Genomic DNA, 13648 nt, shown 5'->3' on the forward strand with positions numbered 1-13648 from the left:
GCTATGCTTCTGAGCGTAAGTGGGGACTGATGGTGTTGGGGGGCACTGCCCCGCCCCTTGATGCCCAAGGACAACACCCCCCAGTTCCCTGGAGCCTTCGGTCCTTTCTTCCCTCCTTTTCCAAAATGCCCCTCCTTCCTGGCCCCTGCCAACTTCTCTCAGGGCAACTTCTTTCACCCTTGCTGAGGGGTGACAAGGGCCAAAGCAGTCTGAGTGGCCCAGGCTGGGTGATGGGCCTGTCTCCGGGAGACCCAGCTCACATGCAGTGCTGGCAGACCCTAGGGCAGAGTGAGCCAGGGACAGGCTCCATTCCCTTCCCAGAACCTGCCCAGGCCTGGGAGCCTGCAGGGAGCTCAGACCTCTGAGCGCATCTGTTGGCCTCTGCCCCCCCACCCCCCCCCCGACTCCCTGGGCCTTCAGCTCCTATCAGGGGGCACGCACCCCATACAGCAGGGCCAGGACAGAGCCCTCCAGCAGCGCCCAGAGGCCTCCCCATCCTGGCTGGCGTGCCAGAGGCTTGGCTTCCAGCCATGGCTCTGCTGCTGAGTCTCTGAGTGGCCCTGGACAGGTCCTCTGTAAAGTGACACGGGTGACCTGTGGAGAGGGTTGGACACGATGCCACTGAAGGTTGGACCCTGCCCTGAAGTGCCACATCCCTCGAGCCCCTTCTGTCTCTCCAACCTTCCGCTTTCACTTCTGTTTCCTCCCCACGGCCAGTGCCCTTCCCCCTGGCCAGGGTGACCCCAGAGGCCTCCCTAATGGGTCCCCTTCACTCAGCTGCCTAGCCCTGCACCTCGACGCCTCTCCTCCAACTGTGTATTTTCACAACCACCTGCTCCCACTCAAGAACCATCACTGGCTCCCCGTCTCTCTCATTGCAAACTCAAACGCTTCAGTCTGACTTCTGTGGCCTGCTGGTGTTGACTTCCCTTCTCCTCCACCTCCGCTGATGCCGCCCTACCTGTCTTCGCTTATTCCTGACACCAAGCGCCTGCACACCCGCCTCCCCTCCCCCAGAAGGCCTCCTCCCAGCCTTCTAGAAGCCCCTCCCCCAGAGGGACCCTAATCAGGCCGTCCCCTCTCGTTCTCTGAGAGCCGATAGCTCCTGTTTGCACTTGTCAGGCCTGCTTATCTCTGTCTGTCTGGGTTCTCTCTCTCTCTCTATCTCTTTCTCTCTGTCAGTATGTTTGTTTCGGGCTCCCCAAGGGAAGGGGTCATGGGTACCCCCCAGATCGGGGGCTTTTGGACGGCTGCGATGTTGATGTGGTGGGATCGTCATGAGAGAGAGCCCCCCACATCTTTGGGAAATCCTGCCTGGGACTCGATGTCCCCACAGACCCCCCTCCAGCCCCCTCCAGGCGCAGGGCTATTTAGAGAAGATAAGGGGGTAGGCCGTTGGGTGAGGGAGATTGAAGGGGCCCGCCCAGGCGGGGCCGGGCCTCCCTCCGTGGCGCTGGGGGCCGGACCGAGGGCCAACACCCGTCTCTCTGTCCCCTGCAGGAGGAAGAGAATGGAGGCCGCGGAGGAGGTAAGGGGTGGCGAGGGGCGGGCCCCGGGGTGGGGCCGGGCCGGGGTTCATGCTCCAGCTTTTGTTTCTCGCCCTCTCCCCAAGTCAGCCTGGACTTCACTGTGCCCCTCAGCCTCACCTGCTGTCCCTGTCCTTGCTCTCCTCTGGGTGGCCGCTCCGGGCATCTGCCCATGCTCTGTCTACCTTCCCTCTCCTCCCTCCCATTGGTCTCCCTCTGGGCCTTTCCGTTTCACTCTAGAGGTGGCACCCCGGGGAGCAGATGGGTTTCTGAGACCTGGCCCGCGCCCCGGAGTTCCTCCCAGCCCGGACTGAGGCACCCAGGGGCTGCAGGGCGGCGGGTGCAGCCCCTCCAGGGCTGTCCTTGTGGCCCCTGGCTGTCGCCCTCGCTATTTCAAAGGACCTCTGACTTGCCTCCGGGCTCCCCAGGGAGTTCAAGGCCGAGCTCCTTGCACAGGCAGCCTTCTCCCTTCCCTGCCCCTGGGGTTCCTGCTGGGAGGCCACAGGGACACTGCCTTCCTGTGTCCTTGTTAACCTGTGGTGAGGGGGCAGCCCGCTGCCTAGGACGGGCCCATTTCCCTGAGGGAGACGGGAGCAGAGGAGTGTCGCTGGGTCTAGCGTGCTGTCGGGGGTGGGGGAGCCGGGTGTCTGTGCGCTCCGGGGCCTTCCTGCAGCAGCCCCCCCCCGGGTCTGTGGGTGTGGACGTGCCCCGTGTGTGGGAGTGTCTCTCCCTGCTGGCGTACCTGCAGTGCTCCATACGGCCTCTCTTGTGTCACCCTTGCCTCTGCCTTGTGACGTGTGTGTGTGCGAGTGTGTCCCACTAGACAAGGAGCTGAGAAGGGGAAGAACCACGTCTCTCTGCCCTTTTTAGTCTGCTCCCCAGCACCACGCTGGGGTGCGCAGGGAGCAACTCTGCACCTGCGTGGGTTTGCCTGCTCCCGGGAGCGTGTCTCCCTGTCTCGTCCCGTGCACCTGTGCCCCTTTCGCAACGCGGGGCTCTGTCTGTGTCTGTGTGAGTGTGGTTATTCTCTGAGTGTGTGTAGCTGTGCATGGGTGTGACCTTCAGCAGGTCCCCCCGCAGCTAACCCGGCCGATGCCCACCAGGACCCTCCCCACGGCACCGCCTGGAGCCCATGGACACCATCTTCGTCAAGAATGTGAAGGATGAGGGCCCCGCCCACAGGGCGGGGCTTCGCACAGGTGAGCTGTCCCAGTTATCAAGCTCGCTGCATGCCTCTGAGCCTCTTCTCCCTACCCTGATTAGGGTAGGGATTCTGGTTAGGATGGGATTCTGGACCCAGGTGTTGGGGAGGCTGCTGTCGCCTGAGATCACCCATTCTGGGTGCCGGGGTTCTCGGCTGGGTCCATTGACGTGCCTTGGCCTGCTCACACTTGGCCCTGCCCCCTGTCCCCAGGAGACCGGCTGGTGAAGGTGAACGGGGAGAGCGTCATTGGGAAGACCTACTCCCAGGTCATAGCTCTGATCCAGAACAGGTGAGCGGCCCCTGCCTCCCTCGCCCATAACAGCTCCTGCCGTCACTGAGCCCCTGCACACCCTTCCCCTTGGCCCTGGGGGTGCCCTGGAGACCAGGATCCCTGCCCCCCCAGACCCTGTTGCCTCAGCCGGGCCTGACCCCCTGCCCTGTCTCTGCAGCGATGACACTCTGGAGCTGTCCATCATGCCCAAGGATGAGGACATCCTCCAGCTGGTGAGTCCTGCTCTGTGCTCTGAAGTGGGGGACCCCTGGGGCCTGGGGGACAGGATAGAGCCTTCCCCCGTTGGGCCTCCCTCCTGCGTCTGCCCCTCTGGAAGGTAGAGAAGAGAGTGAGGGGGCAGCACCAGCCTGGCATTGCCCAATCAGGGGTGCCAGGCCCATCCCTGGGCTGGGACTGGTTGTTGCTTCATTCAGGGCTGGTGTGTTGGGGGAGGGGCAGGCACCAGCCTTGGCAGACAGGATTCCTGCCAGGGCGCCTGGAAGGAGGGCGACCCAGCGGGCCCTGCCAGACTGGCACGTTCTTGTTGGCTCCCGTGAGAAGCCTGGTACCCACACCTTCCCCCGGCCCCAAGCGAGTGTGTCTCCTGTAGCTGTGTCCGCACACACAGCACACCCCACCCTGCTGTCGTGTGCTCTAGTTCACACGACACACCGTTCACTACTCCATGCACCAGCAGAACACGCCAGCCACACAGCCACACGGCGTAACCCCTCTGCACGCTCTCACGTCGCACGCCCTAAACGGCGGTACGAGACACGTGGCCGCACCACAGCAGGCACACGCCTCCACGCACACAACCTCTCAGCGCTGCGCACGGGCACCACGACCACGCAAACGCCACCCCGCCCCACGCAGCCCCCGGGGTCTCCGTCCCCGCGGCACAGCAGAGCGCAGCACAGCGCACGCCCCATGCATCACAACGCAGGTCCTCCAGCTGCTCACCGCCACTCGAGAATGCTCGCTGTCCTCACAATGGGTGCGCCCCCAAACACCACGGCTCCAGCCCAACACCGGTGCCAGCACCCCGACACACAGTGACCGGACCGCCCACCACCACGCTGGGCCATGCGTACTCGCCCCCCCCCGCAGGCCCTCAGCCCACCTGGCGCTCAGCTTCGGGCCCAGCACACGCCATGGACATTGAGTGCATCACACGTGTACCTGTCTACCCCACATGCTGTGCGAGCATGCACACACACACGCACACACACACACACACACACACGCTGTCTCTCTCCGCGCCCCCCTCCCAGCCCTGACCCAGAGCCCGAGGCAGTTCTCTCTGTCTGGTGCCCAGTCCCCTGTCTCGGGTCACAGCCAGATGCCAGCTTACTCGCCCCCGAGGCCACTGCCCCCCCAGGGGAGGCTGAGTGCCAGGTCCAGGAGGCCCTGAGAGCCGCTGTGCTGGCTTCTGCCCTGGACGTGATCTCGTAATCACTGTAATCATAGTGCCCTGCTTGGCACCGTGCTCCTCCGGGAACCTCCACCCCCTGACCTCAGCTGCCCCCTTGCCCTTCCTGGCGAGGGGGAGGAAAGGATGAGGGTCCAGAGAGGTGCACGGCTCCCCCAGAGTCTCAAAGGCCCTGCCCACACACCCCCAGGCTGAGGCTGGGCAGGCTAAGGGACGGGGTGAGAGGGCAGGGCCTGGGGCTTGTCCTCCCACTTCCTCCTCAGCTGGAGGGGGGTGCGAAATGGGGAAGGAGGTGGCCTGGAACTCTGCTCCCCAGACTGGGGGGGCAGGCCCAGATGTCAGCATTTGGGGGCCCCCGCGGGCACCCCCATCCCTGCCGGCTAGAGGGTGGGGCCCAGGCATTCCTGTGGTTGGGAGCCAAGGCTGGAGGCCAATGGGGCCGAGGCAGCCGCTGACGCCACCGCCGACGCTGCGAGGGCCCTCCACACCCATCCTTTCCTCCCTCCTCCTCCTGCCGGCCTGAAGCGCTGGCTGGCGGGGGCCAGAGGCAGCCAGCCGCAGGGAGGGCAGGCAGACTGGGGGTGGGGGGCCACGGAGGCCAGGGCTGGCGCCGTGGTCAGAGGGGTCAGCGGGGCGGGGGAGGGTGGAGGCCGGCGGGATGCTGCCGCCGCGGGTGTGACTGCCGGGAGCCCGGGAGCCGGCGGGATGGCAGGAAGGAGAGGTATGTGCGTCCCCGCCGGCCGGCTGTGTCGGCCCGAAGGGGGCTGAGTGTGCGGGGGTGTGGTTTAGCTCGTTTTCATCACATGATGTGTGTGCCGGGGACTGGAGGTGTAGTTATTTGTGAGTGTGTGTGTGTGTCTCATTGTGTTTCGCTATGTATGTGTGAGTGTGTCTCTGGGTGTGTATTTTCCTGTGTCCCCTGTGGGGTGTGTGTGTGTTTGGTTTCACTCTCCCACCCGCTAGTACTTCACCCTGAGACAGACCCCCAGGCACCCCATCAAGGGCTGGGCTAGGGCAGGGCCACCAGGCCGCTGTCCCTGGGGGCTGCCTCCTTTTTTGGCTGGCCCGGGCACTGGCCCTGTCACTCCTCAGCAATGCAGCGTCAGCCTCAGCTCCCAGAGCCAAATTCCAGGCCTCCGGTGGTGGCAGAAGGTGGCCCAAGGCCCCTCAGCCAGCCTGGCCCCTCCCCCAACCTGACCCCGAGGAAGCAGGAGGTGAGCGGGTTCCTCCTCACTCCAGGGGCCCAAGAGCCAGCCCCCCTCTCTGCCCTGCCCCCTCCCACCCCCGACCCCATCCAGGGAATGGTGGGACAGCTGGGCATTCCAGCCCCCGCCTCAGACACACCCCTCAGCCGGCTTCCTTTCCTGTCATCCGCCACCTTGACCTGGCTCTGGTGGGAGTTCCCAGCTCGGTCTGAGGGGCTGTGGGCACTGCTGGACACGAGGAAGCGGGGAGGCAGCTGAGGCCGGTGTGGGGGGAGGACCCCGGAAAACAGATGTTGGAATGTTTGTGGCTAAAGGCAGTCCTTGTCATGAGTCCTAGAGGAATCCTGGCCCTTTCTCCAGTGTGTGTGTGTGTGTGTGTGTGTGTGTGTGTGTGTATGTGTGAGAGAGAGAGAGAGAGAGAGAAAGAGAGAGAGAGAGATTCTTATTTCTGTCCCCTGCCCCACCCTCGTTGGAGCCTACCCTCCTACTCTCACTACTCAGGACTCCCCCTGCTCGGTCCTCTCCTTTCAACCTCCCGTCTCTGTCACCCTGAGCTCCCGAGGCTGCCGTAGCCCTGCCCTGGGGTCCTGCCCAGCCCCGCTCACTTGCCTCTGTCCCCCCCCAGGCCTACTCCCAGGACGCCTACCTGAAGGGGAACGAGCCGTATTCCGGAGAGGCCTGGAGCATCCCAGAGCCGCCCCCAATCTGCTACCCTCGGAAGACCTACGCCCCGCCAGCCCGGGTCTCCGCCTGGGCCGCGATGGTGCCTGAGCCCCTCTCAGCACTGCCCAGTGACCCCCGGAGCCCCGCTGCCTGGAGCGACCCGGGAACCCGCATCCCGTCCGCTGCCCGAGCCCATTCGGACAACCCTCCCTCGGGGATGAGCCAGCCCCGCCCCAGCCCTGGTGCCTTCCCCCGCCTTCCCTCGGAGCCCCGAACACCTCGTGCCTTCCCGGAGCCTGGCAGCCGGGTGCCCCCCAGCAGACTGGAGTGCCAGCAGGCCTTGTCGCACTGGCTGTCGAACCAGGTCCCCCGCAGGGCGGGGGAGAGACGGTGCCCCGCCATGCCCCCTCGGGCCCGCAGTGCCTCCCAGGACCGGCTGGAGGACGTGACTACCCACCACCCATGGCCCTGCTCCACCTCCCAGGGTGCCTTGAGCCAGCTGGGCCAGGAGGGCTGGCACCGGGCGCGCTCAGACGACTACCTGAGCCGGGCCACCCACTCAGCCGAGGCACTGGGGCCGGGGGCACTGGTGTCACCTCACTTCGAGCGCTGCGGCTGGGCTTCCCAGCATCCATCTGCCCGCACCCCCGCCTGCCCATCCAGGGACCCACCCGGGCCCCAGGCCCCGCCCCTGCCTGGTCTGCAGGGCCTGGATGACATGGGGTACATCGGGTACCGGAGCTACAGCCCATCATTCCAGCGTCGGACTGGCCTCCTGCACACACTCTCCTACCGGGACTCGCCCTTTGGGGGCCTCCCCACCTTCAACTTGGCCCAGTCCTCCGCACCGTTCCTACCAGAGGCCTCCGAGCCACCCAGGGTTATCCAGCCAGAACCCAGCTCCCGGGCCCTGGAGCCTCCCGCCGAGGACCGTCGAGACGAGGTGGTCCTGAGGCAGAAGCCCCCAACAGGCCGCAAGGTCCCGCTGCCCGCTGCAAAGCAGATGAACCGCGGGTTTGGTGACGAGTCCTCAGACCCAGAGACCGGTGGGCGAGCGGAACGCCTGGGCAGGAAGATGGCCCCTCTGGCCACGACAGAAGACTCCCTGGCTTCCATCCCCTTCATTGGTGAGTGACGGTGCACGAGGCTGCCTTGGGAGACCTGGTTGTGCCCTGTTGCACCCCACCCGCCTGCCACCGTGGGCAAAACTTCTGGCTCAGTGCTGATGGGATCAAACTGCTTCTCCCTCCATCCATCCATTTTTCCTTCCTTCTTTTCCTTCTTCCCTCCTTCCTTTGTTCAGTTCTTTCTCCCTTTGCATTTTTCCATCAGTCTTTCCATCCTTCTGTCCTTCCTTTGTTCCTTCCACTCTTTGTTCTTTCCATCCACCCTCCAACCTTCCATCCATCCGAGTGTTTGTGCCGGGCACGGGGCCAGGCTCTGTGCTCTCCTGGGGCATGTGGCCCACCAGAGGGACATAGGGTCAGGCAAGAGCAGTCCCGTGCGGTGGGTGTGTGATGGGCGGACGGGGAGCTCTGGGAGACAGAGAAGGACCACGCAGCCTAGACCGGGGCATGGTGGCCAAGGAGAGAACCTTGGAGAAAGGAGACTTTAGCTAAGCCTTGAAGGGTGAGAAGGAGTTAGCTGGGGGAGAGGGGGAGAGTTCGGGGAGAGGGACGGGAATGTGCAAGGACTGAAGCGATACGGGCAGGAGGCCTTTCCAGGTCATCAGAATGGGTCTGGAGGGGGCTCGCCAGACTCGAGGGAGTTTGTACTTGACCCTGAGAGCAGATAGAAAGCTGAAAGCTTGCTGCCTCTGGATTGGATGTTGGACAAGGGAAAGGAAAGGGAGTGGAGAGGCTGGGTGAGTCCCAGGTTTCTTGCCTCACCTGCATTTGGGAAGGGGAGCGAGTGGGGCAGGAAAAGGTTTAGCTTTGTTGAATATGAGGCACCCATGTGGGAGCAGGGTGGGCTGGGCTGGGGCCAGGGGGCTTGGGAGAAGGACGGGGTGAAAGGTCATGGGGCTGGCGGCCAGGGGCCAAGAAATGGTCACTGGATCCTCTGGTGGTGAGCTCACTGTAGCGCAGCCGTGGGAGGCGAGAACCGGCCCTGGCTGCCCACAGCCAGCCTCCAGTGCCTTGGGCTAAGCGGGCAGGCACCGTCTCAGTAAGCTTCTAGTCTGACGGGGAGGTAAAGCCTTTCATTTCAAAGCACTCCCCGTCTGAGGGGAGAACACAGCTCCTGCCCTCAAGGAGCCCCCAGCTAACGTGGGAGACAGCCTGTATCCTCAGAGGCTCCCAGTCTGGCGGGGGGAGACACAGCCCCTGCCCTCAGGAGCCCGGTCTAGGAAGGCTGGCTGGACCCCTCGCCTGGTGCCCCTGGTGCCCCTGGTGTGATGGGGGAGGCGTGGGCCACGCCTCCATGACCTCAGTCTGGGTGGTGGGATACCCTTGGGCGTAGGTATGTTGCCAGCAGAACACTGGAGAGTTGAGGGGCTCTGGGGATGAGGGCCGGGCCCCGAGGCAAGTCTGGGGGTGAGGGACAAGCGAGCTCAGCTGTCTGCCACCTTCACCCGCCATCCCCTCCATCCTCACAGATGAGCCCACGAGCCCCAGCATTGACCTCCAAGCCAAGCACGTCCCTGCCTCCGCTGTGGTCTCCAGTGCCATGAACTCGGCTCCCGCCCTGGGCACCAGCCCATCCTCCCCAACCTTCACCTTCGCCCTGGGGCGCCATTACTCCCGGGACTGCAGTGAGTGCTCCCCACACCCACACCCCCGCCCCACCCTTCCCCTTGCTGTCGGGGCCCCACGGTCTCTGTTGGGTCTGCTACCTGATGTCTGACCCCTTCTGGCTGGCTGCAGCTCCTCCCGGCCCTGCCCAGCCCTGGGGGGCCCCGGGGCGGCCCCTGGCCCGCGGCCCCACTGACCCTGCGCCCCGTGCGGTGGTTTCGCAGGCAGCATCAAGGCCAGCCGCCGGCGCTCCTCCTACCTGTTGGCCATCACCACGGAGCGCTCCAAGTCCTGCGACGATGGACTCAATGCCTTCCGGGACGAGGGCAAGGCGCTTCGGTGAGGACGCGGTCGGGTCCCGCGTCACTGGCTCCCAGCCCTGGGGTCCTCCCTCCACTCACCCCGGCAGTGAGCCTCCTCCCTAGAAGGCCTGTGAGCCCGGGGGCTCGGGGAGGGTGGCGGCTCAGGCCCGAGAACGGCTTTCCACGCACCTCACTCTCGGTCCTCGCTCCCTAGGCGTCTGCCCAACCGAGTGCCCAGCTTGCGGATGCTTCGCAGCTTCTTCACCGATGGGGTGAGTGGCGTGTGTGGGTTGGGGGTGGGGGCGGGCGAAGGTGTCGGAGTGCTGGGCAGGGCCTTGGCGCCGCGGGGGGGGGAGGGTGGGGTGTCCAGGCCTGTGACCTCTGTCATCGGAAATGGGCTCCTTTGGCCCTTGCCCTCTCCTTTCTCCCCACACCCACTCGCCCCGGGGTCAGCCACGTGACCCACCCTCCTCCGTGGGCTCTGTTGTCACTGCAGACTTTGTGCACCCCCCCAGCCAAGGCTTTTGCACACACGCACTGCTCCCTCACTGGAATGCCCCGCCCACGGCCCCCCGCCCCGGCCCCCGACCCCAGGACACGCCTTTCTCACTTTCGTCAGATGTTTTTAGGACTTCCCGCCGCCCCCCCACACTTCAGGCCTCCCTTTACCATTTTGTGTTTCTCCCGAGCGCTCTCACCTTCTGTAGTTCACGCATCCGCCTCCTTTCCTGCCTGTCTCCCAGCTGGAACGTGAGCTCCATGCGGACAGGGGTTTCATCTGGTCTGGTCGCTGCCGGATCTCTGTGGGCGCCTGAGACGGTGCCTGCACTGGGGAGGCCCTTGGCCAGTGTCCGGGTGGTGCCTCCAGGGGCCAGGGCCATTGCGAAGGAGTGGGGGGACACAGGGTTGAGGGTGATGAGGAGGCTAGAGCTTCCGGCCTCAGGACCTGGGGAAACAGCGGGTCACTTCTGCAGGGGCCTCACCTCCTTGTCTATGGATGGGCAGGAAGAGCCCTTGATTTCACACTCCCAATGTCTTTGGTTTGTTTGACACCTCGATGATATTGTCACCTCGCTTCCTCCTTCTAACTTCCTCTTGCTGACTTAACTCTCCCTGGACATGTCACCTCTATGGCTGGAGTCCTGCTGACACGGTCACTTCCTCCGTTTAACCCTTTGTGGACATGACTACCTGCTCCACGAATTCACTCCTTGTTGATGTTCCAACTTCCTCTGTTTATTTAACTTGCTGTGAAGACAGTCACTTCCTCTGCTTCCTTATTTCCCTCCAAGTCTATAAAATTAAGCGAGGCCCTCGATGAGCTTTTCTGGAGTGGCGAGGCCCATGGTCTGCAGATCAGAGCCCTTCTTCCTCCTTTCTGGCTTCTCCAGCGCCTCTGTCTCATGACCTCGACCCAGAGGTCCAGGGAGGGCAAGCGAGGCCACGAGGCCACACCGCACAGTGGAGCACGGCGCAGGCGTAGGCCAGGCGCCGGCGGCCGTGAGGGCTCCCTGGGGCTCCTGAGACGCTGGCACTTGAGGAACCGCCTCAAGTTGCCCTCTGTGGTCTCGTCGCAGTCCTTGGACAGCTGGGGCACTTCCGAGGATGCTGACGCTGCTTCTAAGCGACACTCCACCTCTGACCTCTCGGACGCAACCTTCAGCGACATCAGGAGGGAAGGCTGGTTGTCCTATAAGCAGGTCCTCACCAAGAAGGGCAAGGTAAGACGGCTGGTGGGATGAGGTGAAGGCAGATGGAAGCTGGTGGAATCCAGAAGAGCTCTCCAGCTTCTTGCGCTGCAGTCTCTGCAGCCAAAGAGAAGCCGCTGGGGCTGTAGCCTCTGGAGGGTGGAAGCTGGGTAGCAGGATGGGTAGAAGTCGGACGCCAGGAAGAGCTTCTGGGGGACCTAAGGCACGCGTGAAAAAGAGGTCTGTTCTGCGGAATGGATCTGGTCAAGTCGTGCTTGGAATTCCGACAAAACCAGCCCTTGGTTGGCAGGACACCCCCCTCCCCCAAAATGGCCACTAGCGTTCATGGAAAATGAGGGAGCAAGGCCAGGGTGATTCTCTCAGGAGGGCTGAGGCCCCCAAAGAAAGCAGAGGTCAGCTGTTTCGAAGCCAGAAAATGTTTTAGTCTTTAACCTGAGAGCAACGGAAAGCCCTGGGGCCTATTTCCTGCGGCTTCCCGGGGAGTGCACTAGAGCCAGAGCGGAGGCAAGAGGAGGACCGGGTGAGAGCTGCCGCACTGATCCAGGTGAGAGACGGAGGGGCTGGGGGCTGGGGGTGCAGGGCCCGGAGGGCAGGGCAGCCCGTGAGGCCCCTGGTCTGGGCGACTGGGCTATCCGTTCCAGGCTGGTGCCGTGGCCGAGGTGGAGGGCGGGGAGGCCGCCCCGCGCCGCCGTGCCTCTGAGCAGCGCAGGCAGAGCCGGGCAGAGAGGTTCTCGTGACCTGGGCTTGCCTCCTGGCTGCAACACGAATTGCGGGGGAAGCCTAGGCGACTCGCCTGCCCAGGGTTCGGCTTCCTCATCTGTGAATGGAACGGACAATAGTCCCTTGCTTGCACGTCCGGGGTTGGAGATTGGATGAGATAGGTTTACTCGGTGCCTGGCACGGGGCAGCCGCTATTCGGCTTCCTGCTTTTACTCGACTGTTCCAGCCTGCCTTCTGGGGGTCTTGGACCTGGAAAGACCCTAAGCTTCAAAGTCAGACAGACTCGGAACTCCTGCCCAGCACTTCTCAAGTGCAGGCTCTGGGCATAAGGTCTCTTAGCTCCTGAGCGCCCGCCTCTCCGGTCTGTAGGATGGAGACGATGTCATTCTGCGCGGGGGGCTGAGGGGGCAGCGAGGTGGCCGTCGTCCGGGCAGGGCTGGCTCCTGTGCGCCCTCACGCAGTCTGTGGGTAACGACTGAGGGCGCGGCCTGCCCTGGTTCTCAGCTGAGGTTCTGGGGATTTTGTGACGAGGGAGCCAGGCCAGTCCTGCCCTGCTGGGGCTCCTGACGAGCAGAAATAGCTCAGTTGCGTAACAGTTTCTAGTGCCTGGCTGCTGCGATGGCGGCACCCTGGGCAATGGCACCCAGTAGGTGAGGACAGGGTTGCCCTCCTGACCGCCTGGAGAGGGGTGGGGAGGGAGTGCTGGGTCGCTGGGAGCCAGGCCAAGAGGTGGGAGCTGAGGTGGGGATGTGGGCGCCCGCACAGGGGGCTTTTTCACTCAGGGCGAGGGCTTTAAGTGGGGGGGGGGCCCAGGAGGCAAGTGTGGCGCCTGTGACGGGAAGAGACAATGCCACTGCTGTTGTCCAGGTGCTCGAGGGTGCAGGCCCTGACCAGGACGGTGGCGTGGGGCTGAGGAGAAGGGACAACTTACAGAGATTCGAGGGCAAGAAAGGCCTGGGCTTGCTGATGGCCGGGGGGTGAGGGGGGATGGGGGAGAAAACACTGGTGCCTGGGGGCCCTGCGTGGGCTGTGAGGTGGTGGGTCCCCTGAGCCACAGGCCCTGGAGGGACAGGTCTGGGGAAAGGAAGCCAAGAGGTTCCCAGGGGCCCTTGTGGAGCCCGAGGGTGGGGGTGTCCTGGAGACCGAGGTGCTGAGGGTACAGCACTCAGGACGGAGGCCCCGCACGGAGCGCACTCGTCCATCAGGGTGCGTGAGGGCAGCCAGGGTGTGGGCGTGAGGAAGGAGAGGGCCAGAGACAGGCTGCACCTTGAAAGGAAGGGTAGGGGGGTGGCAGCCAACGAGGAGAGCCAGCAAGAGGGCAGGTGACCGGGAGGTGTGACCTAGGAGGCTCAGGAAGGGGAGCCAGGTGCTGGCAAACCCTTTCGGCCCAACATTTGGGTCCCTTGAAGGGCCTTTGAGAAGGGGTCCTCCTGCCCGCCAGGCGGCCCGCGCCCCAGCTCCAGGCGGTCCCTGGAAGCCCAGCCACAGTGTGTCCGGGGCAGGGACAGGACCCGGTCCCTTCGCACTCACTGCCCAGCTCTGGTGGACAGGGGCTCCACTCCTGTTTCGGCCAGAGTCCGATTTCACTCGCCCCCTCCGTGCCATGGCCTGGGAGTCAGGAGAGGGGTCCTCAGGTCAGCTTGGAGCCCCTGGTCTGATTGGGGTCCCGATTGCCAGCCAGACACTGTCTGTCCCCACAAGTCCAGCCTCTCCTGGGTGACCCCTCATCCCTCAGTCTCTTTCAGAGACACTGACTATGAGAGAGGGGAGGGAGGATGTGACAGGTCCCTGTAGCCACGGACCCAGCGCTTGAGCTGGATGCGACCTCGGAAACCAGCTAGCTCACCTCTTGCTTTAACAGCAGGGGACCCCGATGCCAGGCGA

General features: G+C 64.1%; 1 protein-coding gene across 5 annotated transcripts in view; it reads left to right on the forward strand.

The window, feature by feature from the left end:
• Window positions 1–13648, forward strand: part of ARHGAP23 (Rho GTPase activating protein 23) — a 77071-nt gene that overhangs the window by 34719 nt on the left and 28704 nt on the right. For 3 of the 5 annotated variants that reach the window (XM_036033840.1, XM_028521606.2, XM_036033839.1), the window contains exons 3-11: window positions 1501–1528; window positions 2630–2725; window positions 2941–3019; window positions 3180–3234; window positions 6264–7428; window positions 8898–9053; window positions 9258–9372; window positions 9550–9607; window positions 10913–11056. In XM_036033840.1, coding sequence (XP_035889733.1) covers window positions 1501–1528; window positions 2630–2725; window positions 2941–3019; window positions 3180–3234; window positions 6264–7428; window positions 8898–9053; window positions 9258–9372; window positions 9550–9607; window positions 10913–11056 — 1896 coding nt within the window. Of the gene's footprint in view, window positions 1–1500; window positions 1529–2629; window positions 2726–2940; window positions 3020–3179; window positions 3235–5007; window positions 5155–6263; window positions 7429–8897; window positions 9054–9257; window positions 9373–9549; window positions 9608–10912; window positions 11057–13648 lie in introns of those variants that run through there. The other 2 variants (XM_036033838.1, XM_036033841.1) reach the window with 2 other exon arrangements.

Source organism: Phyllostomus discolor, chromosome 8 (assembly GCF_004126475.2).
Source record: "Phyllostomus discolor isolate MPI-MPIP mPhyDis1 chromosome 8, mPhyDis1.pri.v3, whole genome shotgun sequence".
Classification (NCBI taxonomy): Eukaryota; Metazoa; Chordata; class Mammalia; order Chiroptera; family Phyllostomidae; genus Phyllostomus; species Phyllostomus discolor.